General features: G+C 40.8%; 1 protein-coding gene across 1 annotated transcript in view; it reads right to left on the reverse strand.

Moving 5' to 3' along the window:
- The window catches only part of FBXW8 (F-box and WD repeat domain containing 8), a 123,692-nt gene that overhangs the window by 52,320 nt on the left and 43,562 nt on the right, over positions 1–27,810 (reverse strand). Inside the window, exon 5 of the mRNA XM_080822093.1 lies at positions 21,061–21,218. Coding sequence (XP_080678219.1) covers positions 21,061–21,218 — 158 coding nt within the window. The remainder of the gene's footprint in view (positions 1–21,060; positions 21,219–27,810) is intronic.

Raw genomic sequence — 27,810 nt, forward strand, 5'->3', positions numbered from 1 at the left:
AGGGATATATCTTGGAAGAGTCTATCAGACACTGGTAGTAGGTGAAGTCTCTAGAGAAGAGACTATGGTACTGGGGAACTCAGGGGGCAAGTGGTGGTAGATGGAGAAAGAACACTTACACTTCACTACACATTTTCTAGTACAATTTGAATTTTTTCCACATGTAATACTGTATCAAAAGTTTTATTATAATATGCATATACCTCTTTGTAGATATTAATATCATTAGTGACAAGACTTTTTTTTTACCTTTTCCAATCACAATCTACATAATTTTACAATCAATAGTTAACTCTGATATACAAATTCTGCTGCTGACTCAATGATGGGTTAAGGTGAATTAAACTCCAAAGGAGTCTGTAACATCGCCACCACTTCCCTGTCCAGACAGGTGCAGGAGAGCCCAGCATTGGGTCTAGGGCAAGAGTGGTATTCAGTAAGTCTTAGCCTCCTTGTTCTTTCTCTTCTTTTAAAAAGTGCTATTTGTGGGGCAACTAGGTGGCTCAGTGGGTTAAGCCTCTGCCTTCGGCTCAGGTCATGATCTCAGGGTCCTGGGATCAAGCCCCGCATCGGGCTCTCTACTCAGCAGGGAGTCTGCTTCCCCCTCTCTCTGCCTACTTGTGATTTCTCTGTCAAATAAATAAAATCTTAAAAAAAAAAAAAAGTGCTATTTGTGGGATGCCTGGTTGGCTCAATGGGTTACGCGACTGCCTTTGGCTCAGGTCATGATCTCTGGGTCCGCAATGGGCTCCCTGCTTAGCAGAGAGCCTGCTTCTTCCTCTTCCTCTCTCCCTGCCTGTGTTCTCTCTCTGATGAATAAATAAAATCTTAAAAAAATAATTTGAAAAATGCTCTTTGTTACTAAAAGTAAAATATGTCTATCTTCAAAAACGGTTCCACTTACTGAGTGATATAACCACATAATATTTAAAACATGTAATTACAATAACACTGATGACTACTGAGGCTGAGGGATGGGTATATGGGGAGTCATCATACTGTTCTCTCTAATTTTGTGTATTTTGAATTTTCCCTAATAAAAAGATTTTTAAAAACAATAATTCGAAAAGTCATCACTAAGAAAAGTAGAGATGCAGAATTAGTGTTTTACAAATGTTTTCAGTAGCCACAGTGCAAACTAAGTGCATTAGCAGAACAGATTTACAATGAAAATTCCAGCAATGACATTTTGCAACTTTTGGAAATCTCATTCCAAATCCTCAACATATCCTGAAATCATAATATCAATTAATTCCCTTTCAATAAATGTGTTAAATGGCTCAAATGGAAAGCAGAAAAAAAAAATACGTGAAGATTCAGATTACAGTACCACCACAGTTAGCTTTGAGTTACACCAAATGAGAAGAAAAGGGGACAGCAGATAATCTCACATCTCACTTAGGCATCAAATCCAAATGCAAATCTGCCCATGTGCAGGTGGGTTCTGCCAGGAGGGCCCTAACGTTTAAACTAGGGCTCTCCCTTTTCCTTCTCTGCTCCCTGGGGTAAGGCATTACAAAAGCCCAATACAGATTTCTCTTCTGAACTCCAGATCCACAGATCTACCTTGAGTCAACTTGGATGGGGCTGGAGGAGATTATGCTAAGTGAAATAAGTCAAACAAAGAAAGTCAATTATCATATGGTTTCACTTATTTGTGGAACAGAAGGAATAGCATGGAGGACATTAGGAGAAGGGAAAAACGAAGGGGGAGAAATCAGAGTAGGAGACAAACCATGAGAGACTATGGACTCCGGGAAACAAACAGAGAATTTTAGAAGGGAGGGGGATAGAGGGATGGGTGAGCCTGGCGATGGGTATTAAGGAGGGCACAAATTGCACGAAGCACTGGGTGTTATACGCAAACAGTGAATCATGGAACACTACAACAAAACCTAATGATGTACTGGATGGTGACTAACATAACACAATAAAAAAAAAATCAAGGAGCACCTGGGTGGCTCAGTTGGTTAAAGCCTCTGCCTTTGGCTCAGGTCATGATCTCAGGGTCCTGGGATCAAGCCCTACATTGGGCTCTCTGCTCAGCGGGGAGCCTGCTTTCCCCTCTTGGCCTGCCTCTCTGTCTACTTGTGATCTCTCTCTCTGTCAAATAAATAAACAAAATCTTTTTAAAAATTACTTATAAAAAATCTAAGGGAGGTAAACATATTAATATTTAATCAGCTTGTGGACATAGTTTAGGATTAAACAAAGTAAAATTTTTATGTCGTATTTTACTTTCTTGGTCAGATAGATGAAACTAAACTTTGTTTAAAAAACAAGATTTATTTTGTCAAATAAAGGTGAACAGTCTTGTCTCCAACTATATATTAAAAAAAGAAAGAAAGAAAGAAAAAAGAGTAGCAGCCTTCAGACTTTGTTTACCCCCTAAACTTAATTTAGCAAACCAGATCTCCCTTTTAGATCTTTAAAAAATTTTTTTATTTAATTATTTAAGATACAGTGTATTACTAATTTCAGAGCTAGAGTTCAGTGATTCATCCAGTATTCCATAACACCCACTGCTCATTACTTCTGTGCCCTCTGTAATGTCCATCACCCAGTTACCCCATCCCCTCCCCTCCAGCAACCCTCAGTTTGTTTCCTAGCATTAAGAGTCTCAAGTGCTCAACATTGCTTGGCATCAGGGAAATACAAATCAAAATCAAAATGAAATACCACCTCACACCAGTAAGAATGGCTAAAATTAACCAGTCAGGAAACGACAGATGTTGGCAAGGATGCGGAGAAAGGGGAACCCTTTCTGTTGGTGGGAATGCAAGCTGGTGCAGCCACTCTGGAAAACTACATGAAAACTCAAAAAGTTGAAAAGAGAGCTACCCTATGACCCAGCAATGGCACTACTGGGTATTTACTGGGTATTTACCCTAAAGATACAAATGTAGTGATCCGAAGGGGCACATTCACCCAAATGTTTATAGCAGCAATGTCCTCAATAGCCAAACTATGGAAAGAACCTAGATGTCCATCAACAGATGAATGGATAAAGAAGATGTGGTGTATATATATGATGGAATACTATGCAGCCATCAAAAGAAATGAAATCTTGCCATTTGCAACGACGTGGATGGAACTAGAGGGTATTATGCTGAGCGAAATAAGTCAATCAGAGAAAGACAATTATCATATAATCTCTCTGATATGAGGAATTTGAGAGGCAGGGCGGGGCGTCGTAGGGGGTAGAGAAGGAAAAAATGAAACAAGGTGGGATCAGGAGGGAGACAAACCATAAGAGACTCTTAATTTCACAAAACAAACTGAGGGTTGCTGGGGGTGGGGGGTAGGGATAGGGTGGTTGTATTATGGACATTGGGGAGGGTATGTGCGATGGTGAGTGTTGTGAAGTGTGTAAACCTGGCAATTCACAGACCTGTACCCCTGGGGCTAATAATTCATTATATGTTAATAAAAAATTTAAAGACAAAAAAGAGCCTCATGATTTGTCTCCCTTTCTGATTTCATCTATTCTTCACTCCCTTCCCATATGCTCTTCTGTTTTCTTAAATTCCATATAAGTGAAATCATATGTCCCTTTCACATCTTGTATATAAAACTGACAAAACTTTTAGGGCGCCTGGGTGGCTCAGTGGGTTAAGCCTCTGCCTTCAGCTCAGGTCATGATCCCAGGGTCCTGGGATCGAGCCCCGCTTCGGGCTCTCTGCTTAGTGGGGAGCCTGCTTCCCTCTCTCTCTGCCTGCCTCTCTACCTACTTGTGATCTCTGTCAAATAAATAAATAAAATCTTAAAAAAAAAAAACAACAAAAACTGGGGCACCTGCGTGGCTCAGTGGGTTAAAGCCACTGCCTTCGACTCAGGTCGTGATCCCAGGGTCCTGGGATCGAGCCCCGCATCAGGCTCTCTGCTCAGCAGGGAGCCTGCTTCCCCCCCCTCCCTCTCTGCGTGCCTCTCTGCCTACTTGTGATCTCTATCAAACAAATAAATAAAATCTTAAAAAAAAAAACCTGACAAAACTTGTTTATCATAAGTTTTAAGTAGTGGCCTAAAAAACTAATTTCTGCCATACTGCTAAATATTGACATTTTAAAATAAAATAGCTGTATCATTCTTTAAAAAGTATTCTTTGGAAATGAAATACCATTTCATACCATCATACATTAAATAAAATTAAATAAAATTAATAAAATTAAATAAAAGGGGGAGCGAAGAGCCCAAAGATAAACAGCAAGATATAGAAACAAAAGTGTGTTGAGAATCCCTAACTATATAACCACCACCGGAAGAATAAGGACCCTAATCTCATCTAAGTCAGTTTCCCAATTCAGCCAAACAGAAAAGGGACAGGCACAGTTTTTTTTTTCCTGAAAAATTATTTAACATAAAAACAGGGCATTAAATCACTATACGAAAAAGAATCTAATCTTGTTTAATGATCTAACATTTTTTAAAAATTTGAAATACTTCAGACTTATAAAAGAAGCCCTACAAATTATACAAAAGAGTTACAATATACCCCTCACCCAGCTTCCCCAAGGGTTAACATATTACATAACCACAGTAGCATGATGGAAGTCAAGAAATTAACAGTGATACAAGATGTTTACAGACCTTATTCCCATTTCACCAAATGGCCCACTAACATCCTCTTCCTGGTCCAGAATCCAATCTAGAATTCCATGTTGCATTTAATTGTCCTGTCTCCTTCCTCTAAACTGAGACCATTCCTCAGTCTATCTTGTCCTTCCTGCCCCTGCCCCTTGAAAAGTATTGACCATGTATCTTGAAGATCTCTCAGTTGTCTGTTTAGTCATTCTTTTTTGACAAAGGCTTTTATTATAATGAGATAACAGATCCATTTACATTGTTAAACTATAGGGGGGAAAACACTTAACAAAAACTTTCATAACACACCTATCTTCCAAAATGCTGGTCTTCAAAAAAATAAAGTACCCTGATCAATAGAACAAGATGTTTAGTCATGTTTAAAATCAGGTTATGGGGACGCCTGCGTGGCTCAGTGAGTTAAAGCCTCTGCCTTCGGCTCAGGTCATGATCCCAGGGTCCTGGAATCAAGCCCTACATGGGACTCTCTGCTCAGCAGGGAGCCTGCTTCCCTTCCTTTCTCTCTGCCTGCCTCTCTGCCTGCTTGTGATCTCTGTCAAATAAATAAATAAAATCTTTAAAAAAATAAAATAAAATCAGATTATGCATTTTGGCAAAAACAGCACAGAAGTAACGTGTCTTTTCCATGTATCAGGAGGTACATGATGTCAATTTCTCACTGCTGATAACGGTAACTTTCACCACTTGGTTTAGGTGGTAGAGTCAGGTTTCTCCATTATAAAGTTACTATTTTTCTCTTGTGGAGAAATAATTTGGAACTATGCAAATATCCTATTTCTCATCATACTAATTGTAGCATCCATGGATGATTCTTGCCTGCAACAATTATTGTGGTGCTTGCCAAATGAATTTCTATTTTCACCACACTTGTCCATATACAAATTCATTAACTGAAATGCTACTGTAAAGAAGAGCTGTCTCTTCTCCTTTATTTATTCAATTATTTATTTATATTAGGATGGGCTTATAGTTACTTCTTTATTTTATAGGTTATAATCCATTACTATATTTTGTTGCTCAAATTGTCCCTGATTTTGCTGTTGGGAAGGAACTCCAGTTTGGTTCCTCTGTCCTATAAATAGAGCCTCCCCCTTTCCTCTGCTATCCATTTTTTTTTTTTTTTTAACACCCTTACTTTCTGGACCCACAAGATATTCCAGACTCATCCTGTATTTGCCTCCCCTAGCACTGGTTCCTTTTACTGAAGAATTAATGATATTTAGAAACCAAGATATGGGCACTAGCTATATTTAATGTTACTAGGGTAGCACAATATACACTTCCAACTCTTGGGAAGTAGAATAAGCTAGTCCAGGTCTTTGCATCAAAGGTCATATGCTCTTAAAAATATACAGAAAAGTGTGCCATAGCCTTAGAATAAAGGGTTGGGGAAAGCTGCTTATCTAAGAATTTCTTTTTGTAATGCTGCATGATCCTGGGTTTTAAGTCCTATACGGGAGCAAAGCTAAAAGCAAGGAAGGAGGAACAATTCAGAGTCCACAGAGCAACTATATTTGGCCATGTCTACTGCCACTACGATCCCATATATATACAATATCTACTACCACTATGATCCCATAGTACAATATCCATTTTTGGATCTCTTTGAAAGTAGGTCCAGATTTCTTCTTGAAGGATTATTTTAGAATTAAAAATATAGAAAAAAAGCGGTGCCTGGGTGGCTCAGTTGGCTAAGCGGCTGCCTTTGGCTCAGGTCATGATCCCAGGGTGCTGGGATCGAGCCCCACATTGGGCTCTTTGCTCAGTGGAGAGCCTGCTTCTCCCTCTCCCTCCCTCTCTGCCTACTTGCGGTCTATCTCTCTGTCAAATAAAAAAATAAAATCTTTAGGGCACCTGGGTGGCTCAGTGGGTTGGGCCTCTGCCTTCAGCTCAGGTCATGATCTCGGGGTCCTGGGGTCAAGCCCTGCATCAAGCTCTCTGCTTGGCGGGAAGCCTGCTTCCCCCACTCTGCCTGCCTCTCTGCCTGCTTGTGATCTGTCAAATAAAATCTTAAAAAAAAAAAAGAAATCTTAAAAAAAAATATATATATATATAGAAAAAAACTTCAATAACTAAATGTGTTCCAGTGGCCACGGAACCACCAGAGGAATTCTCTGTTCTTGATGATCAACCACTCAAATGTAGAACTGAGCAGGAAAGCACTCTTGTTCCTCTTAATACACCTCAGAGACCCTGTCCTTTCCTGATGAGAAAAAAACCAACAAAACTCTGCAAGGGTAGCATCAACTATTTTGCAGAAAATATTAAAATAGTACTTTTCGGTCATTTAAAAAATGTTTTATTGAAGTATAATCTACACACCAAAAAAACCCTTCATCTTCTCTAAGTGCACAATTTGACGGGAATAGACAAATATATATATAGTACCATAACTACCACCACAGTCATAACAGAGTATTTCCATCCCAGCTTTATAAGCAGTCACCTTCCCTTGGTCCCAGCCCCTGGCAAATACTCACTTGCTTTCTGTCCTAGTTTTGCTTCCTCTAGAATTCCACACATACGGAATTATATAGTATATGCTCTTTTGTGTCCGGCTTCTCAGTAGCATTAATGCTACTGAGATTTGTCTATGTTGTGTACATATCTGTAATTTGTTCATTGATATTGACATGTAATGTCTCACTGTAAAGATGTACCACAACTGTATTCATTTACCAACAAATATATGTCTAGGTTGCTCCCAGTTTGGAGCAGTCATGAATAAAATTCTATAAATATTCAAATACAAGTTTTCATGTGAACACACGTTTTCATTCTCTTGGACAATACATGAGTGGGAGTGCTTGGGTCATCTGGTGAGTTTCTGATTATATAAAAGAAACTGCCAACCTGTTTTCTAGTGTAGCTGCACCCTTTTGCATTTCCACCAGCAAGGAATCAAAGTGCTGACTTCTCCACAGTCTCACCATCACTTGGCATCATTAGTCTTTTTAAGCTGGGTATAGTGGGTGTAACGGTTTATTTCGTAGTGGTTTTAATTTACCTTTTCCTAAAGACTGATGATACTGAACAACCTTTCAGGTGTTTATTCGGCATTTATAGGTCCTCTCTGGTGAAGGGTCTAGTCAAAACTTTTGCCACTTTCAGTTGGTTGTCTTCTTATACTTGAGTTATGAATGTTCTTTATATATTCTAGATGCAAATCATACATCAGACATGTGTTTTGCAAATGTCTTCTGCCAGTCTATGGCTTGTCTCTTCCTTTTCTTAGTATCTTCATGATCAAAGGTTTCTACTTTTGATGAAGTCTAACATTTCTCTTTTCCAATTTGTGCTTTCTAAGTCCTAAGAAATTTGTCCCGAAGTTTTACACTTCAGTCTATAATCCATTTGAGTTAACTTGTAGATGGCATGATGTAAGAGTAGAAGTTCATAAGCAGGAATGAAAAGGCCTAGAGATCTCTGTTTCAACATCATTTGTTGAAAAGATGATTATTTCTTCACTGGATGACCTTGGCAGCTTTATAAAAAAAAAAAAAATCAGTGGGTAGGTTTTTCTGGACTTTATTGTGTTCCATTGGTCTAGCCTCAGGCTAGTATCACACTGTTTGGAAGACTACAGTTTCACGGCAAATCTTGAAATTGGGTAGGGTAACTCTACCAACTTTCTACTTCTTTTTCAAAACCATTCCTCACTATTCTTGGTCCACAGCATTTTTAGATATTTAGATTCTAAATTCCATTAGATTTTAAATTTTAGAATCAGCTTATCAACTTCCACCAAAAGAAAAAAAAGAAAAAGCCGGTAGGGATGCTGGTTAGGTTTGGGCTGAATCTCTAGGTCAATGAGGGAACAGCTGATATCTAAACGGCATTCAATCTTCCTATCCATGAATATAATTATTTATTTGGGCTTTATTTAATTTCTCTCAGTGTTTTATAGTTTTCAGCACATAGGTCTTAATTAATATGTGCTGAATTAATCACCAATTACCTTATATTTTTCCAACTGTTTGCTGCTAACTTGAAAAAATGCTACTGGCTTTTGAATACAGACCTCATTCACAGTGACACTGATAAAGATCCTTTTTAGTTCTAGTAACATTTTGGTTGATGGTTTAGGATTTTATGCAGAGACAATTTATCCACAATTATTCCTTTTCCTTTCCTATCGGTATACCTTTCTTTTTCTTGGCATTAGTGCGCTAAGGAGGCCTTCCAGTACAATGCTTAAAATAACAGTAGTAAAAGTGGTCATCCTTGCCTTGTTTCGAGTTTTGAGAAAGCATGGTCTTTTACCATTACATATGAAGTTAGCTGTAGGTTTTTCATAGAAAGGTTCCTCTCTATATTAGTCAGTTAAGAGTTTTTAATCATCAAATTTGTGTTTCACTGAGCTGACCATCTGGTTTTTCTTTTATGGTCTGTTAATATGATGAACTGATTTTCAAATGTTAAACTAACCTTGAATTCCTTGGATGAATCCTAAGTGGCTATGATTTACTATCCTTTTAATATATTATAGGATTGAGTTTTACAGTATTTTGTTAAGCATTTTTACATCTATGTTCATGTGGAATATTGATCTATAGTTTCCCTGTTTTCATACACTAGTTATTCTTTTTCTTCTTTATCTGGTTTTGGTAGGAGGATAACGCTGGTCTCATTAGCTGAGTTGAAAAGTGTTGCCTCCTAGTCTATTTTATGAGAGTATACAGAATTAGTATTATTTCCTTAAATGCTTGGTAGAATTCACCAGTAAAGCCATTGTGCTTGTGGGTTTCCTCATGGGAAAATTTTGCATTACAAATTCCATTTCTTTAATGGAAATAGAGCTCTTAAGTGAATTTTGGTAATGTTTATCTTTCAAAAAAATCAATTTATCCACTTCATCTAAGAGATTAAGTTTACTGGTATAAACTTGTTCATAAGTTTTCACTGTAGTCTTCTTCACAACTGTAGGATCTATAATGATGTCCCCTCTGTTATATTCCTGACATTGGTATTTTTTTCCCCTAATCACTCTGACTAGTGCTTGTCACTTTTTTTTTTTTTTAAGGAACTAGTTTTGATTTTCCTGTAGTATTTTCTCAATTTCCGTGATTCCTGTTCTTTATTACTGTATTTCTCCTGCTTATTTTAATTTGCTCTTTTTCTACTTAAGGTGAAAAGTTATGTCATTGATTTCATACTTTTATAATTTCAGCATTTATTGCTTTAAATTTCTAAGCACTGCTTTAGCTACATTCTATACATTTATATGTACAGATATATGGTTTTTTGTTTTCATTCAGTTCAAAATATTTCTTGATTTCTTCTTTAACTCATAAGTTATTTATAAATGCATTGTTTAATTTCCAAATATTTGGAGATTTTACAGAGCTCTGTTATTTTTACTTTAATTTCATGGTTGCTGAAAAATGTACTTTCAGTGAGAACATATTTTGCAGGATTTCAATCCTCTTAAATTTACTGAAACTAATTTTATGGCCCAGAACATACTCTATCTTGGCCAACATTCTGAGGCTACCTGAAAAGAATGTGTATTTTGTAGCTATTGTGTGGAAAGTTCTATAAATGCCAATCAGGTAAAGTTGGCTGACAACGTTGTTCAATTTTATATGTATGACCTTACCAATTACTTACATCAATTATTGAAATAAAAGTGCCTGATATTTCCACTATAATTATGAATTTATCTATTTCCCCTTTCAATTTATCAGCTTTTGTTTCACTTTTTTTTTTAAAGATTTTATTTATTTTGGAGAGAGAGACCACGTAAGCAGGGGGAAGGGCAGTGGGGGAGAGGGAATCTCAAGAAGACTCCCCACTGAGCGTGGAGCCTGATGTGGGGCTTGATCTCATGACCCTGAGGTCATGACCTGAGCCAAAATCAAGAGTTGGACACCTGACTAACTCAGCCATCCAGGAAACCCCCAAGTTGTGTTAGGAGATGCATATTAAGGATTACTATGTCCGTTTGATAAACTGACCCCTTTATCACTACGAAATTCCCCTTTTAATCCCTAATATTCCTTGTTCTAAAATTTTGTTGGAAAGCAACGTAGCCACTCCAGCTTTCTGTTTCCACTATATAAGTTTCCATCCTTTTACTTTTAAACCTATTTGTATATTCATATTTAAATAATGGCTTTCAGGGACCTAGATGGCTCAGTCAGTTAAGCCTCTGATTCTTGGTTTTGGCTTAGGTCATGAGCTCAGGGTCCTGGGATCAAGCCCCACTTCAGACTCTGTGCTCAACATGGAGTCTTCTGGAGATTCTCCCCATCTGCTCTTCCCCTGATTGTGCACTCTTGCTCACTCTCTAAAATAAATAAAATCTTTAAAAAGAATTTAACAGCTTTAGTGTTGGTGTTATGGACTGAATGTCTGTGTCTTCCCCCAAAATTCACAGGGTGAAGCTTTAACCCCCAACGTGTTGTTATTTGGAGACGGAGCCTTGGAAGGTAATTAGGATTAGATTAAGTCTTGCGTGTGGGCCCTGTGGATGGGATCAGTGGTCTTATAAGAGTGAGGTCTTTCCATGCTGGTTGGTGGGGATACAAACCATTCCTAGACCTGCGTGAGCTTCAGAAACTGTTCTGCCTTCTTCTTTCAGGTGGTTCTTTCCCTGCTCTCAGGCATTTCTTCTCAAACATGGGCAAAGCAGTACTCAAAGACAGAGGGGTCCCTCTAGGTCTGTAGAATTCTCTCTGTGCATCTCCCTCCTCCCTGATACTCTGGCCCACAAATTATTTCCACCTTGGCTTCCTTGACCTCTTGGTGTCTCCTCAACATGAGGTCCAGGATCTATCTGTTCAGGTTCCCCTTCCCTGTACTGGGTTGTTTCCAGCTGGTTAGCTGGTGTAATTGTAGGATTCCTCTTGTTTGAAAAATAGCCCAAGACTGTCTCTTAGAGATTAATGTCTGAAAACCATTAATACATTCTGTCCAGTTTTCCAGTTTAAGGCAGAGGATAAATCTAGTCCCTGTTATTTCATCTTAATCAGAAACAAAAGTTTTAACTTATTTTGAAACAATCTGAAAATTACAGAAAAGTTACAAAAACTTTTATATACCCATTATTCAGATCCCACTGCCATTTGTCCCAGTAACGTCCTTTATAGCAAAAGAATCCCATCCAAGATGATACATGGCATTCAGCTGCCTTGTGTCCTTCAACCTGGAACAGTTTCTTTTTCTTTCTTTCTTTTTTTTTTTTTTTTTTAACCTTCATGAGTTTGACAACTGGCCAAATCTGGCACAATCTGAGTATCAAAGTCATAACAGTAACAGAGGTACACATTTACCATAGAACGTCACCTAACAAATGTAGAAAGAATAATGGAATTAGAAGATCACTAATTGGCAGTTATAATGGCAATAATTGAGACCAAAAAAAAAAAATCAACGATGCTAAAACTAGCAGAGAAGAAGATAAAGGATGGGATATTACATCTCAAAGAATCTCCCTGCTGAACCCTAATTACGTTACAGAGTAAGGGGGGAAAAAGTAACTTCATAGTCAAGACACCTGGCAGATGCCAAATTAATAAAGTGGTCAAATTTAACATCAGTAATGGGACAAACTGACATCTTGTGCTATGTGATAGAATGCATTGAGACAAACACAGAATCGCTTCTGTGATAGTTCAGCCAAAAACGCATAACCGAGTCAAATCGTGAGGAGTATTAGAAACCCAAATTGAAGGACATCCCACAAAAACACCAGCCTAACCTCTTCAAAGCTACCTTCAAGGTGGCTTCTGTATTCTTTTGACATGTCACCACTATTCCTTAAGCACTTCCGTATTTCCTGGTACAACAGGATGTTCCAGGATTATTTTGTTCTTTCCCTACCCAAGCCCTGGAGTCAGCCTCTTCACCAAGCAGCCCTGATTCCTTTTAGTGGACACTGGTTTTTGTTTTTGGTTTTTAAGATTTTTTTTGAGAGAGAGAGAGAGAGAGAGACAGATAGTGACAGAGACAGCAAGAGAGAGCACAAGCAGGGGGAGAGGGAGAAGCAGGCTTCCTGCTGAGCAAGAAGCCCTATCTGGGAGTCAATCCCAGGACCCTGGGATCATGACCTGAGCAGAAGGCAGATGCTTAACTGACTGAGCCACCTCAGTGTCCCAAGACTGGTATTTTTAAGATCCAAGCACTTATGCTCATTGCTACTGGACTATTGCTGCTTCTATACCTTCACAACAAATGAAGCTAGGACATATATGAACATGCTTGCATGTAAACAGAGATACCTCTATTTACTTTCTATATGAAAATCAGGAATTCCATACCAACACATTCTATTCCAATCCAGCCCCACAGGGTTCATCTGGATAGCCCTTTTCCATGTCCATAACTCCCTTCTCCAATAGTGAGAAAACTGGCTTCCATTACTTCCAATTCCAATACTTAACCTGCCCAATCTCCCCGGATGTCACGAACCTTCCACACCTGCCAGGACACTGTTCCACTGAGACTCCCTCCTCCACCTGTCCCTGCCCCACAGCACTGCCTTCCTACTCCACTATAGCTTAATGACTTTTTGACTGAGATGGCTGACAGGCAGACACATCTTGCTTTTAAAACAAAAATACGTTCCACAAATATGTTTACTTCTGCTTTAACAGAGCCCTAGGGGTTTAGTATAGAATAAATGCCACAATCAAAATTGCAGGTATTAAAAGGGAAATTAAATTCTTGCACTGAAAATTTGATTTATCAGCCTCCAAAAAAAAATTCACATGTTGATTTCATTAGGTACATTTAAGAACATGGACAATTTATTTCTCTAGTCTAAACTATCCCTCAACAAAAATACTCTGTGCTATTCATTGTTCCTTTCCATTTTTAACCTCAACCCTAATAACACTGGATAGCTACTTTGAATTTATGCATCATATTTATATTATATTTATATTATAAAAAATCATATTTATATTATATTTATATTATAAAAAATCAGTTTTCAGTAAAACCACCCCAGTAAACCAGAAGATTAACACCAAATCTCATAACATAAATTCAATGTATCACTTTCTGCATGAAAAAAAATTTTTCAAGTTATTTTCACTAGTAACATCAAAAATTTGCAGTTATCATAGAAATTGAGAACTTCCCTCCTCAGTGTTTCTTAAATCTGAGAGCTTGCAGACCTCTATAAAAAGTCATCTGTGGAAAAAAAAAAATAATAAAATAAAAAGTCATCTGTGGACCCCTCAGCATGAAAAACAATCACAAGGCATGTAGGTCATCACTTGGTACCAACTGCCTGTGAACACAAAATGCAAATTCAAATACTGATATCATGCAGCATGGTTTAGTTACAAGGTCAAAGGATCCAGATTCTTTTCTTTTAGATTACTATAAAAATACAGATTTAAAACAACAACAACAACAACAACAAATTGGGGCGCCTCGGTGGCTCAGTGGGTTAAAGCCTCTGCCTTCAGCTCAGGTCATGATCCCAGGGTCCTGGGATCGAGCCCCGCATCAGGCTCTCTGCTCAGCGGGGAGCCTGCTTCCTCCTCTCTCTCTGCCTGCCTCTCGGCCTACTTGTGATCTCTGTCTCTCAAATAAATAAATAAAATCTTAAACAACAACAACAACAACAAACTTTCCTGGAGATCTCACAGCTCCTGCTCAAGATTCTCTCTCTGGACACCCATTTGAGGAACACTACCCTAATACGTAGTTACAATGCATATTCAGGCCAAAGCATACAGAAGTAAGTATGAAATATAATTTCAAACTCTTCTTACTGAAAAATGGAAAAACTTTAAAAAAAGTTTTTATCCAAACACTTCCATCACATAAGCATAGTTCCCATAGCCTGTCTATGTATGAAACACAGTCTAGCACTCTAGACCATGCCAAATGGTAGTCAAATTTAAAGTTCAATTCCTCAAATCCTTCGACACCAAAAGAACCATCTCTGCATTTCAGTGTTCAATTCCACTCTGAGCACCTTTAAAACGTGAGCATTCCTATTGTTCATTGTTCATGTTTATAAAGGTATCCTGTCTTTTGTAAGGACTATACCTGGTATTTTGGGATTATCAGAAAGTTGTTTCTTTCTTTTCTTTTTTTTTGCCAAATACCTAAGTAAGTCCCCCAGACCTAAGGTTAGGCAAAAGTTTCAAGCAAAAATTGGTTGTTGAAACTTTTAAGAGAACAATGACCAGAAAAGGCCTTGGCAATTAAAAAAAAAAATCATATCCACAACCCACACCCATTTGTCTTAGCCATCTCCCAAGCAATGCTTTAGCATGTTAAACTTCTTGTAAAACTTGTAAAACTTCTATCTTGATTGGGGAGTGAGGAATATTGTTTTTTGTATAGTATTACATTCAAAGGTTGTATCATTACATTCCAATGTCACCATCATCATACAAAGAAGAGACATAAGCAAAACTATCAAAGAACTGTCTTTTTTTAATTAAACATAAAATTATGAAGTTTTAAAAGCACCTACTCCTCGTCATAGCCATCTAACTAAAACATGGTCCTACTGTTCGCTGCTAAAAAGAAGCCTAGAGAGACCCACTCCTCCCATCCATTGTTACTACGCCAGTAAATGAGAAATCATAGTCACTCGGGCCCAGGGCGGGCACAGCCCCGGACAATGGAGCATGTGTGTGTTCAGACAATTGCACTGGGAGTGCTGCAGAAGTGGATAAGCCACTTTGCCTTGCTTCATGGCAGCACACAGAGACAACCCTTGGCTATTCCATCTCGGCTTCTGCATGCTAATATGCGCTGTGTCTGGTCTCTCCTCTCCACTTTGAGGGACAAACGAGAACTTCTTTGCACCTAAAAAGTGTGTAATCTCATTTCTCACCAAACAGTGAGTTTTCAAGATAAACTCTGTGAACAGAGAGTGGGTTTCGAGTACACCGCCTTCCCTAATGCTGTGGCTCGGGGCCAGAGGCAGGCGAGCGTGGAGCAGATGGAGTCCTGGCAAGGTCCCCACTGTCCCTGCATTAGCAGCATCTGCTCATTACTCGGAACCTTCGCCTGCTTTATCTAATGCTCCAGGAAAAGCATTTTGATTTGATTCATTTCGGTACGGTAACGTGCAACACAATTAGTGGTAAAATCAAACTGGAGGATGGCCAGTGCTGACAATCGGAAACAAGGCAGAAGAAATATGAGGCCAGTGGGTTGGAATTCAAAAAATCACAACTGTGGATCACCTTGCCAAATCTCAACACCCCAGGTGGGTGTACAGTGTTCCCACTGGGCGAGGAGGCTAAAAAGGATGTAGGGACGACTTACTTTCTCCCAAAGCAGCTCCCATCTCCCCTCTGGATCTGACTCCTTCTGTGGAGAATACGTGTGTAGACCATCAATGGGGCTTCGGTGACTACAGAACTTCCCTTCAGCACAGCCAGGGAGCTGAAGTTCATTAACTCATTTCATCATATTCTTCTCTTCTGTCGGGCACCATCACAAATGTTGTACAGCAGACACCACAAGGTACATTTCTTTCCTGCCATGTTTTGCCTAAGAAGTGCCTGTTTGCTGCTCCTGAAAAGGAGCAATATAAAAATGTGCATTTGATGTTTTCAATCTGTCTTTGCCTCAGAAGTAGCTACTCATGAATATGTTAGTATAAATATCACAGTCTCAATCTGTTAAAATGAAGTGAGACCAAAGACAATGCCACCTGAGGTCTGGGAGAAAAATGAAAAGTTGTTGTGTATCCCAGAAATAGTAAAGCCCCAATCGGCTAGTAAAGCTAGCTCAGAGTGAGAAGAGAAGTAAAAATGCAAGAGTTCTCACCGAAGACATAATCCTAGTCCCAAAATGAACTGGAGATACATGAATCGTGACATCAACAATGCTGTGGGACCCAGAAAGACAACGCCAACTTGATGGTATAAACATAAGCAATCAGACAGAGCATAACACACAGAAACAGACCTGAGTACTGAGAGAATCTCACATCTAAAAACTGATAAAGACAGCACCTCAAGCCAGTGAGGTAGGGAGTGAGGGGCTTTCTAAGAAGAGAGGCTGGAAAAAATAGCCTCATATTCATATTTTATACTGTCACAGGATAAACTCTATATTGGTCAAGATTCAGGTGTGAAAAATAAGCCATAGCTTACTAGAAGAAAGAAGTACAAGTAGCAGGTACAAATATGAAAAGAAATCTTAGGCTAAGAGAAATAGAAATTGAAACTACATTTGGATACCATTTCTAGTCTATCAAATTGACAAATACCTCAAAGTCTAAAACACACTTTGCTGGCAAAAGTGTGATGAAATGGGCATACCAACATACCTTGCTGGTGAGAGTGCAAAACTGTAGAAACCCATCATCATTTACCCTTGGATTCATAAATTTTATAGGAAACTACCATTCCTCTACTCACAAGAAATGTCTTACAGGTAAGGCTTATTGCTACCTTGTAATAGAAGGTCTGAAACAACACAACTATTCCTCAGTAAGGGGCTCTGTAAGTTGAACCATGGTCCTTGTACACATGAATACCGTGCATGTATAAGGGGGAGAAAGGAGGCTGTTTTTCTATATACAGACAAGGACAAGCTTTTAAGACAGATAATTAGGTGAAAAAAGCCAATGTATAGAATAATGTAATTTGCGGTCTTTCATTTAAGAAAGGGGGAGAATACGAATATTCATATCTGCAACACAAATACTGGGAGGATAAAAAGAGAACTAAAATATATGGTTGTTTTAGAATGGAGTAGACAAAAATGGGTAAAAGCAAGACATCTTGGGGCACCTGGGTGGCTCAGGTGGTTAAGCATCTGCTTTTGGCTCAGGTCATGATCCCAAGTTCTGGGATAGAGCCCCCTTTATCAGGCTCCCTACTCAGTGGGGTGTCTGCTTCTCCCTCTGCCACTCCCCATTTGTGCTATCAAATAAATAAAATCTCAAAAAAAAAAAAAAAGAAAAAAAGAGCAAGACTTCTCAATGGGTAACCATTTCTATTAGTTTGATCTTACAGCCCTAAAAATGCAGTACTTAGTCAAAAACATTAAATTACAGAACAAAGCCCACTCAATTATAGATTGAAAAAATCAAAATTACATACACCTACAACTACCATCTAGAAAAATAAATCATAACAAAGTCCACTGAAGAATAACTGACCAACTGAAAAAAAAAATTTAAAATAGGTATGGCAAGACTATTTCCCTTTCTAACCAGAAAAGATAACCCAGAGAAAAATGAGAACAGACAGGAACCAGCAATTTGCAGAGAAACAGAAAAAAAAAAAAAAATAAGACAATGAAAAGGTGTTCACATGTTCATATAAAGAAAGTAAAACAAAGGCAAGAGTGCAATGCCATTTCCACCTATCAGACCCACGTGAGGAAGCCACCGCTCTCATACATATGGCGGTACGACCATTCACTGGAAGAACCTTTGTGGAGGGCAATTTGGTAATATTTATCAAAACATAAAACATGTGTAGCTTCCAACCCAGTTATTACTAGCAATTTACCCCATAGCTATATTTGCACGAGTCCACTGTGGTATTTGAGGATATTGCTCGCAGCACTGTTTTTAGTAACAAAAATAAACCATCGAAGTGTATAAACCATCCAAGTGTGCATCATTAAGGGCTCTAATTATAAATATAGCCACACTGTGCCACTGTACTCAGCCTGAAAAAAAATAAGGTTTACCTATAAGTGCCAACAGGGAAAGATACCAAGATGTGTCATTATGTTAAAAACAAAACAAGGGCAAGGTGCAGAGAAGTATACGTAGCACAGGATCCATGTGTAAGATGTGCAAGGGGGAGGGACCAAGGAAGGATGCAAGGGAGGAGCAGTTGAGCTTTTTCGGGGGATATATTTTCTTTTACATTGTATATATATTTTTGCTCTTTTTGAATGTTAACTGTATTTTTTTAAATCAAGTTTTAAAAATACATTTTGGCCATTATTTACCAAGCATTTGCCAAAGAGGGTATTTACCCCACAGATACAGATGTGTGAAAAGAAGGACCCCATGTACCACAATGTTCATAGCAGCAACGTCCACAATAGCCAAACCGTGGAAAGAGCAGAGATGCCCTTCAACAGATGAATGGATAAAGCAGATGTGGTCCATATATACAATGGAATATTACTCAGGCATCAGAAAAGATGAATACCCAACTTTTGCATCAACCTGGATGGGACTGGAGGAGATTATGCAGAGTGAAATAAGTTAAGCAAGCATTATCATATGGTTTCACTTGTAGAAAATAAGGAATAACATGGAGGACATTAGGAGAAGGAAGGGAAAAGTGAAAGGGGGGAAATCGGAGGGGGAGACGAACCATAAGAGACTGTGGACTCCAAGAAACAAATTGAGGGTTTTTTTTGGGTGGGGTGGGGAATGGGTGAGCCTGGTGGTGGGTATTAAGAAGGGCACGTATTGGGACGCCTGGGTGGCTCAGTTGGTTAAGCAGCTGCCTTCGGCTCAGGTCATGATCCCAGCGTCCTGGGATCGAGTCCCACATCGGGCTCCTTGCTTGGCAGGGAGCCTGCTTCTCCCTCTGCCTCTGCCTGCCACTCTGTCTACTTGTGCTCACTCTCGCTCCTCTCTCTCTGACAAATAAATAAAAAAAAAAAAAAAAAAAAAAGAAGGGCACGTATTGCATGGAGCACTGGGTGTTATATGTAAACAATGAATCTTGGAACACTACATCAAAAACTAATGTACTGGGGTGCCTGGGTGGCTCAGTGGGTTAAGCCTCTGCCTTCAGCTCAAGTTGTGATCCCAGGGTCCTGGGATCGACCCCCGCTTCGGGCTGCTCAGCGGGGAGCCTGCTTCCCTTCCTCTCTGCCTCCTTGTGATCTCTGTCAAATAAATAAATAAAATCTTAAAAAAAAAAAAACAAAAAAACCCTAATGTACTATATGGCAACTAACATAATAAAAACAACAACAACAACAAAAAACAAAGAAGGTAGTTTCCGTCTCCCATTTACATGGTTTCCCGAGGCTTCTGTACAGCAATAGGGACGAGGGGGACAAAGACGCTTCTGACCAACGATGGATGGGAAACTGGCAGCACACTAGCCCATCTCCTCAAGCTAGGTCTTCAAGCTCCCAAGACAGGAGACATGGGGATGCCGATCAACCAGGCGCACATCTCTGCAGGTGTCTCTGTGTTTAGTAGCAGATAAAGTGTGCACCCCAACCCCAGTGGGCCTGGGACACACAGTCACACTTCTGGATTCACTACTGGACTCACAGCTCAGCCTCAAGTAAATCACCTAGCTGGTCTCTTTGGGCCCCACTTTCCCCATCCGAAGAAGAATGTGTGTGTGTGCATGTGTGGCTGGGGAAGGCTAGGAGAGGATGCTAGAACTGTAGGATTCTAATTGTACTACAGCCTCTGCATACTCATTTTTTAGAGAAACACTGGTAATTTGGAAACACACTCAAGCCGATCTTATGTTATCTACCCAGGAGCTCAACAAACATACAGGAAATACTACATACCACAGAAAGAGCTTAGGTGAATTTCTAGAAGCTGAAAAGAAAATCTACCAAGAGTCCACTAACATCAAAACTGAAAGAACAGAGTTCATGTTGTTAAAGTCATACATTGAAAGTAATACGTAAAGTAATACATTTCAAGATTTCAGCCCAATTTTTAAGTGACATATAGATATAAAATTGCCCATTAGTTACTTTACTACAGTTTTGTCCATCTGAGCCAACCATGGACTCTGTGGTTGTTCCACTGACTCCAAATATTTCCAACAGTGACATGACATGAAGACTAACATTCCAAAATATTTCGTGGTCCAACTCAGGCAAGTGGGGAAATCAAGCTTTTGGAGATTGTAACGTCACAACATAATGGAACTTAGGAGCATAGGATATCATGGCCATCAAAATTATTATTCCTATTAGTTACAAAATGACAGGTGTTTCATGACTTAGGTTAATATAATTCTAGGCTTTTCTTACCTAGTTCTGTAAATCCATGGTTGTTCATACACAAAAATAACTCTATCAATCCCAAAATACATCACCATAAATTATTTCGTATGGTATGTAAATGCCGGGAGAAGGTAGGCACTAACTTTTATTTTTCTCTTTCCATATTTGTCAACAGATTATCTGTCTATCCCCCCTTTTCCCTGTTCCCTTTGGACTGAGCAGAGACTAAAGGAAAAGTAGGCCAAGTATATTTAATATTTTATACCAAACAAGCTATTTGCTTAAGATGGCTTGGCCAGCCTTGTGTCTGGCACTGAAACCCAGCCCGCCAGTTCCAGTAGGAATTAAACACCAGTCTTACTGGGTGCTCTGCTCCATTGCCTACTAATGCATGGAAGGGTTATTGGCCAACTTCTTCACATAAAGGCAAGAGTGAGTGTATGTGTGTGAACATGTGTGTGTGCCCACGTGTATGTATGGAGGGATTACAGGGGGGAGCCGGCCACAGCTGCTTAATTTTTGTAAAGCTTTTTTTCCTTAATAGGGAGGAGGGTTGCGGTTACTTACCATCCTCATAAGCTGCTACCGCCAGCGAGCTGTTTATCCTCACAAAGGAGACATATGGCTGCATTCCAGGCTCGTCCTCCTCATACTCTGATTCCAGGAAAGGGGCTGTGTAGTCCCAGGTGCGGGTGTCCCACACCCTCACGTCCCCTGATGTATATCTGGAAAAGAAGAGCACACTTGGTTCCAAACGGGGACTGGAGAGCAGGGCCATGGTAGAGAAAACAGGGAGAACCTTAAAACAACAGAAGTAAGATTTGGTCGGTGGGCAACCATTTTTGTAATGTTATTTAGAGGAGTAATTCCAACAGGAGAAAAGGTCATCTAGCTGACAGAAGGCTGTGAACACAGTTCATGCTCTCACACTGCACAAGGGTGACAATTCAAATGAGAACACTGTACTACAAGATTTTGGTATCAAGATCTTCCTTACGCTATCATAACCGATCTACTGCCTTGCGTTATCCCAGCAAAGGGATCACTAGCAGAAATCTGTAGAGGCCAGAGTATTTACACACATACACAAAAGACAGACCAAGAGAGAAATGCTAAGGACTAATGGTCTTACAGGCGCGAGCTTTCTAATGCCACATCCATGCATCAGATTTGACTGATTAAAGTCCCTAAAGACTAATTGATTTGCTGAAACAATTAAATCTTGCCTTTAGCAGCCAGACAATGCTGCCTTCTCATGAAAAGCTCTTGCCGAAATGCATGACACTCCCCGGTTTTGCCCACTTAGAAAATAGGAGCACTCACTCTCTCCTATTACTACTGCCACTCCAACAAATGACTCTCTCCATCAAAGCCAAGACAGGGCCAGAACCTGCTCAGACATGAGGCCCCTCAGACACGAGGATAATGGAATGGCCAGATGACGAGGTGGTGTGCTGTCTGCCATCGAAGTATTTATGCTAAGTTCCTTACATCTGCTACAGAGAGTTTGGTTCAACATGTAAATCAGCTAACCATGGGGAGGCATGTTAGAAAGGCTTTAAGAGTCTAATGATGTACCCCACAAACACAAAGACAGGCACACGACTTTAAGCAGGTTCACAGTCTTCCAGAGGCCCTGGCCATAGTTCCTTCAGGGTTTCTTAGATCCCACATAAAAACCATAAAGACTCAAGATAATCTCTGAGATGAATTCAACTACTGAAATCTATCACAAGATACATCTATCAAGTAGTTACAGATCAATCTCTCATGTGAGATTTCTTAATAAAGAAACTAAGACGGACCTCTCGGTGGCTCAGTTAAGCGTCTGGCTTTGGCTCAGGTCCTGAACCCGGGGTCCTGGGATTGAGCCCCACATTGGGTTCCCTGCTCAGCAGGGAGCCTGCTTCTCCCTCTGTCCCTCCCCCTGCTCATGGGCACACTCTCTCAAATAAATAAAATCTTAAAAAAAAATTAAATAGTGTATATATATATATATATATATATATACACATATAAACTAAGAACATTCTGATAAAGGAATGCTTCTTTTACTGAATGTAGCAGTAATTTCCTCAAATTATTGATGGTAAATATATACATTATGTGATTCAAAGATGATTCTGTCACACAAATTCCCTCAGTTGGAAAATTCGGCTCTCACCCTGCAGGACAGTGCCTGGGGTGTGTGCCTGTGGTGTAAAGAGCCAGCAAGAGAGACGCGCTTTCAAAAATTGGGCTGAAGGAAATCTGCATGACGACTGATCCCCCAGTAAATAGGAACGCTCACTCCATGAGTGTTGTTAAGCCTGGTGATGCCCAAGCAAGGGTGGATATTGATATCACCGTGGCCAAAGCACAGCCGCTGGCTCCCAGGTCCTCCAGGCAGCATTCCAGATCACCCTTCTTAATGAGGAACCCTATACAAGAACACACACCACTACGCCAAATCTACCAGGCTCACCCTGACACCCCAGAAAAGAACTCAGGTATTCCCTGGACTAAGGCCATTTGCTTAGCTATAGAGACACTGAACAAAGATAACATGTTTGAATGTCTAGACTGTGCATGATTAGATTCTTAAGCTCTACATGAAAGGAAGGAGCCATTTCAGAAAAGAAAGGTGAGACGGACGGCGACACCATCAGAAAGAGAGACAAGGAGTGAAAGGAAGACACAGAAAGCAAATGTAGGGGTCCAAGAACTCCGGGACTTGGAAATGGACTTCCTTTCCTTTGATGCCTGGTACAGCGGCCGCACACACAGTCTCTCAGGGCCCTTTGTACACCCCATCGGGGCCCCCGTGGCCAGCAGAGGGGTACAGAGGAGAGCATGTCAGGGCCTAAGCTCCAGCCCCAAAGCCCCTTTACACAGTTCCGAGGCAAAACAACAAAACCAGAACCTGATGAACTGCCGGCCCACACACAACAGGGAGCCCCCATGAGATACAGCTGCCACTTGCTCTCCTCACTGGCAGGGCGCCCACAGGGAAGAGCGCTCTGTTCGTGTCTAACGGGTCCTCACAGGGCTTTTCCTCCACAGACATGTTGTCCCCCTCACCCTGAGATGCCGCAGGTCTAGAATTAAACCCGTGTTCTCCTCAAAAGGCTTCAGTTCACCACAAACTAGCCCACTGCTGAAATCCTTCCTTTCCTCAGTGACAACATCAGTCCTAGTCCCTGGTACAAAACTGAGCAGCTCCTACACACACACACACACACCCCCTGGCCCCACCCACACTGCCCAATGTGTTCTGGTGGCCACGCCCTCTCCGGTTCCTTCCCCAGGGATGCTGCCCCCATCCAAACCCTTCAATGCCTCAGGGCTCCTTACTCCCAAGCTTCCCCCACCCCATCAGCCCTGCACAAGCCAAGCCCTCAAGAAGTACTTGATGACACAAATAATCATTCTTCCTTCCTCTCTTCCCCTTCCCACTGGACCATGTCTCCCTGTGATCTAGCCTACACCACAGCAGCCAAGACTTTTCTCTCACAGCAACTGTCTGTCTGTCCAGATCCCTAAGAACCCATCAGCTTCTAAGGTCAGGGGCTGGGTCTTGCTCATAGCTATGAGCCCAACAACTAGAATGCACTTGACACTTAGAAAGCCCTCCACCTACTCAAGCCTTAACGTCTAATTGATGACATTTTAATTACTGGGCCTAGCACAGAGATCCCTCCACACACTAGCTTCTCTCCCCAGTCTCATTGTCTGGTCTTCCTTAGCATGAACCTGCTTCCGGACAAGTCTGCCATTCCTGGCTTCCAGATACTCTCACTGCAGCACCTTTGCTCACATTATCCACCTTTCTGGAGTGTTTTCCCTCCTGCCAACCCAGCCCAGTGGATCCCAATGTTGGCTGCACGTGAGAATCACCTGGGATGCTTTCCAAATTCCTGATATTCAAAGTACACCCAGACCACTGAAGTCTGACACTGGGAGTGGAGCCAGGCATCAGCGTTTCCAGCGGTTAGGCAACACTGAGAACCACTGACCTAGCACAAGCCTACCAACCGCTCAATGTTTAGCACAGACCCTCTTCCTCCATGAAGCCTTCGCTGGTTCAACTACACTGTATCAACTGCTCTGTATCTGAAGAAATGGTGTTCATTACCTGCCACATCTCCACTTGATGCTCAGGTCCCGAAGAAGGCCACATCTCAATGCTCTATCTCTATCACAGTGCCTTACATACAGCTAATACACAGTGACTGGGAGAGGGTATCCATGAGTAACAACTCGACTGGTATGACAGGCGCCTCCTTTGACTTCTACTGCCTACCTTCCAATGCTGATGATCAGCGAGACACTCGGAACACACACAGAGAGGTGTTAAACTCCTCGCATTTACTTCCAAAATGATTAAAATATGTATAAAAGCGTAGGCTAAGCTAAATTATTTTGATAAAGAAGAACACTTTCAAAGATATCCATTTAAATTAACTCCATTCTTCATGGCCAAAGAGCAGGAGAATAGCATAATGCAAATGACTCAGGAGGCAAAATATAAAAGTCTCTATGTCTCTTTTTTGAGGGAAACAAATAATACCGGCTCGGCAGGTACCATGTGATGACTCAGCGCCAGACTCTAGAATCGAAGGCAAGTGAGAGCAGCCATAGCAGTGGAGATCAGACTCTGTGCTAATGAACTCGTGCTAAAGAAACAGACATTTTCAGGAGGGTAAAACGATGGTTGGAGCAGAGGGAACCGGACCAAACCCTAAATGTGATCTAAAAGTGCTTAACAACATTGGCCAGGAGAAGCAAGAACAGATATCGAAGGGAGGTAGGAAAAAAAGCTGATTTTTCTCCAGAGCTCCAGATGTCTTTATCGCTGCCTAATGACAATTACACTCAACCAATTAAGACGCCACTATGACAGTTGCATTGTCAGTAAGCCTTTGGACCCCAATGTTGATGGCTCTCTAATTAGTGTCTGTGCAAAGTACAACGGCAACTAATATATTAGCTGCTGTGAGAGCACTAAAGAAAAACTAAAGGAATAAGAAGTCTTTTCCAGATGAGTGAGGATGTCCCAGTCCAGGACACGGACCAGTGAAACTGTATGCCTTCCCAATCTTTTTTACGCTTGGCAGGGTTACCTCCAAATAAATAGGTCAGAGACCACAGCTGATTTTTTGTTGAAAGAATGGGAATAGAGCCTCTCAAGCTCGGCACGCCAGAGCAATTGCCAATCTACAATGATTTACCACCAAAGAGCTTCCATTAACTACTAAGTTTCCACGAACGGACTACTCATTTGGACTAAGAGGCCCGAAGAAAAAGGAAGAAATGCTGTACGGCTAAAAGCAAAATGAAACAAGCCCCACCTTTAACCTTTCTTACGGGGAGATGGAAGGGGGTGTTTACGTTTTGCTTCCAGGTGCCTGAGCTTACTCACTAAAAACACTTATTTTTTAAGGCTCTTCATGACAACCTTGGGGGTTGTTTTGATTTAAGAATGCTGTAATTAAGGTTAAATGACTTACCCAAGGTCACAAAAAAAAATTTAGTGGCACAGCTGGGATCAAAACAGGTCCCCAGTCTTTCCTCAAACTGCTGCTTAGCCAGTAAGCCAGGCCGCCTCCTCAGATGACAGTGTCTTTAAACAAATATGGCTTTTAAGGACCATCCCCGTTGAAGTGCAATATAAGGAATTTATTGTTTTCAATACTGTGACTCAGGCTCGCAGGACATAGCCCGTGAACCTAGCCCATCAATTCTACCACTATCTCTAACTAGAAGGCAAGAAGCCAACAAAAAACGCTCATTATGCCGGCAAGGAGTATGAGGCCCGGCAGATGCAAGGGTGCCTCCCACACGCACTTCACAGGTGACGTGGGAGAATGTACAGAAAGGCTGATAAAACTTCAGCCTCTACAGAGCCATATTCATACAACCATCCCCAAATAAAATCACAATTCTATTCTGATCGAGTACTGACAGCGGCCGAAAGGAGCCTCGTCATGAGGCCTCAGGCTAGGACTAGCAAATGGTCTGTGTTTCAAATCCAGTACATTGACCGAGGCTGCCTGCAGCCCTGCGTTGAGAAGGATTCTGAAGCTGAAGTCCAGCAGCGTACCAGAAAAGTAAATGCTGTGCTGAACTATTAACGCCTGCACTTGGTTTGGGACTGAGGAGCGGCAGAATGTAAGCAGGTTATTTGCATCCTTGCCCCATAAAATTCTATCTGGCTGGGGCACCTGGGTGGCTCAGTGGGTTAGAGCCTCTGCCTTCAGCTCAGGTCATGGTCCCAGGGTCCTGGGATCGAGTCCTGCATCGGGCTCTCTGCTCAGCGGGGAGCCTGCTTCTCCCTCTCTCTCTGCCTGCCTCTCTGCCTACTTGTGATCCCTGTTAAATAAAGAAATAAAATCTTTAAAAAAAAAAAAAAAAAAAAAATTCTATCTGGCTGGCTCCTCGTCATCCTTCCGGACTCAGCTGAGAAGTCACTTTCCAGGAGAACCCGGCCTGACTGAGCCTGTACTGGGTGCCCTTCCCTAGGGTCTTATGGTGGACGCCTTGCTCCCCCCACCCTAGCGTCTCCCACGTTATTCTGTCACTGCTGGGGCTTGAACCCCTTGCTGCCTGGGAGCAAGGGAGGGGTCTGCAGTATTCGTCTGTGCTCAGTAAGTGTTCAATGAATGAATCTACCAGCTTAAATTCAGAGGACAAAACTGGTTTCAAGCCTACCAAGCAATTAGGCAGAGGTCCCCCAAAATGCAGCACCCCACATTTCAAGAACCATTTTTGCCCTCACCATGCGGAGGCTTTAAGAACTATTTGCATGCTCCGTACTTTATTTAGTAATAACCAAAGAATACAAATCAATGAAATCAAGAGTATTTACTGTTTTCTATGAAACATGACTGCGTAGTATTATGCAATTAACAAAATGAACTCAATCCCACAGTGCAGTCTTTCCGCAGAAAAGCTTTACTACAGACATCAAGTGCAGCTTAAGACGCAGCGATTGAAAAATAATGAACATCTTAATGGACCTTACGAGATACATGCACTACACACTTAAAACTGTTTTCCATACATCTTGGTTAATCACAATCAATAGAGTCAGAGTCAATGATGGTTATGCAGAGTTATTGTAGCTGTGGCCCTTCCCATTATTCCTTGGAGAACCAGAGATGGATAAATGCAGTCATGAGTTCACCAGTATTTATTAAGGGTATTCTGGAGCTCCTTCATTAAGGGTATAATAAATGTAATGCTCTCCTCCAGGCTCTTATCAATACCTTACCTCAGACTTATTTACCAGAAGAGCATGTACACCTCACGGCAGAAAATAAATTTTAAAAGTATTTT

This window comes from Martes martes, assembly GCF_963455335.1.
Source record: "Martes martes genome assembly, chromosome: 13".
In the NCBI taxonomy this organism is placed as follows: domain Eukaryota; kingdom Metazoa; phylum Chordata; class Mammalia; order Carnivora; family Mustelidae; genus Martes; species Martes martes.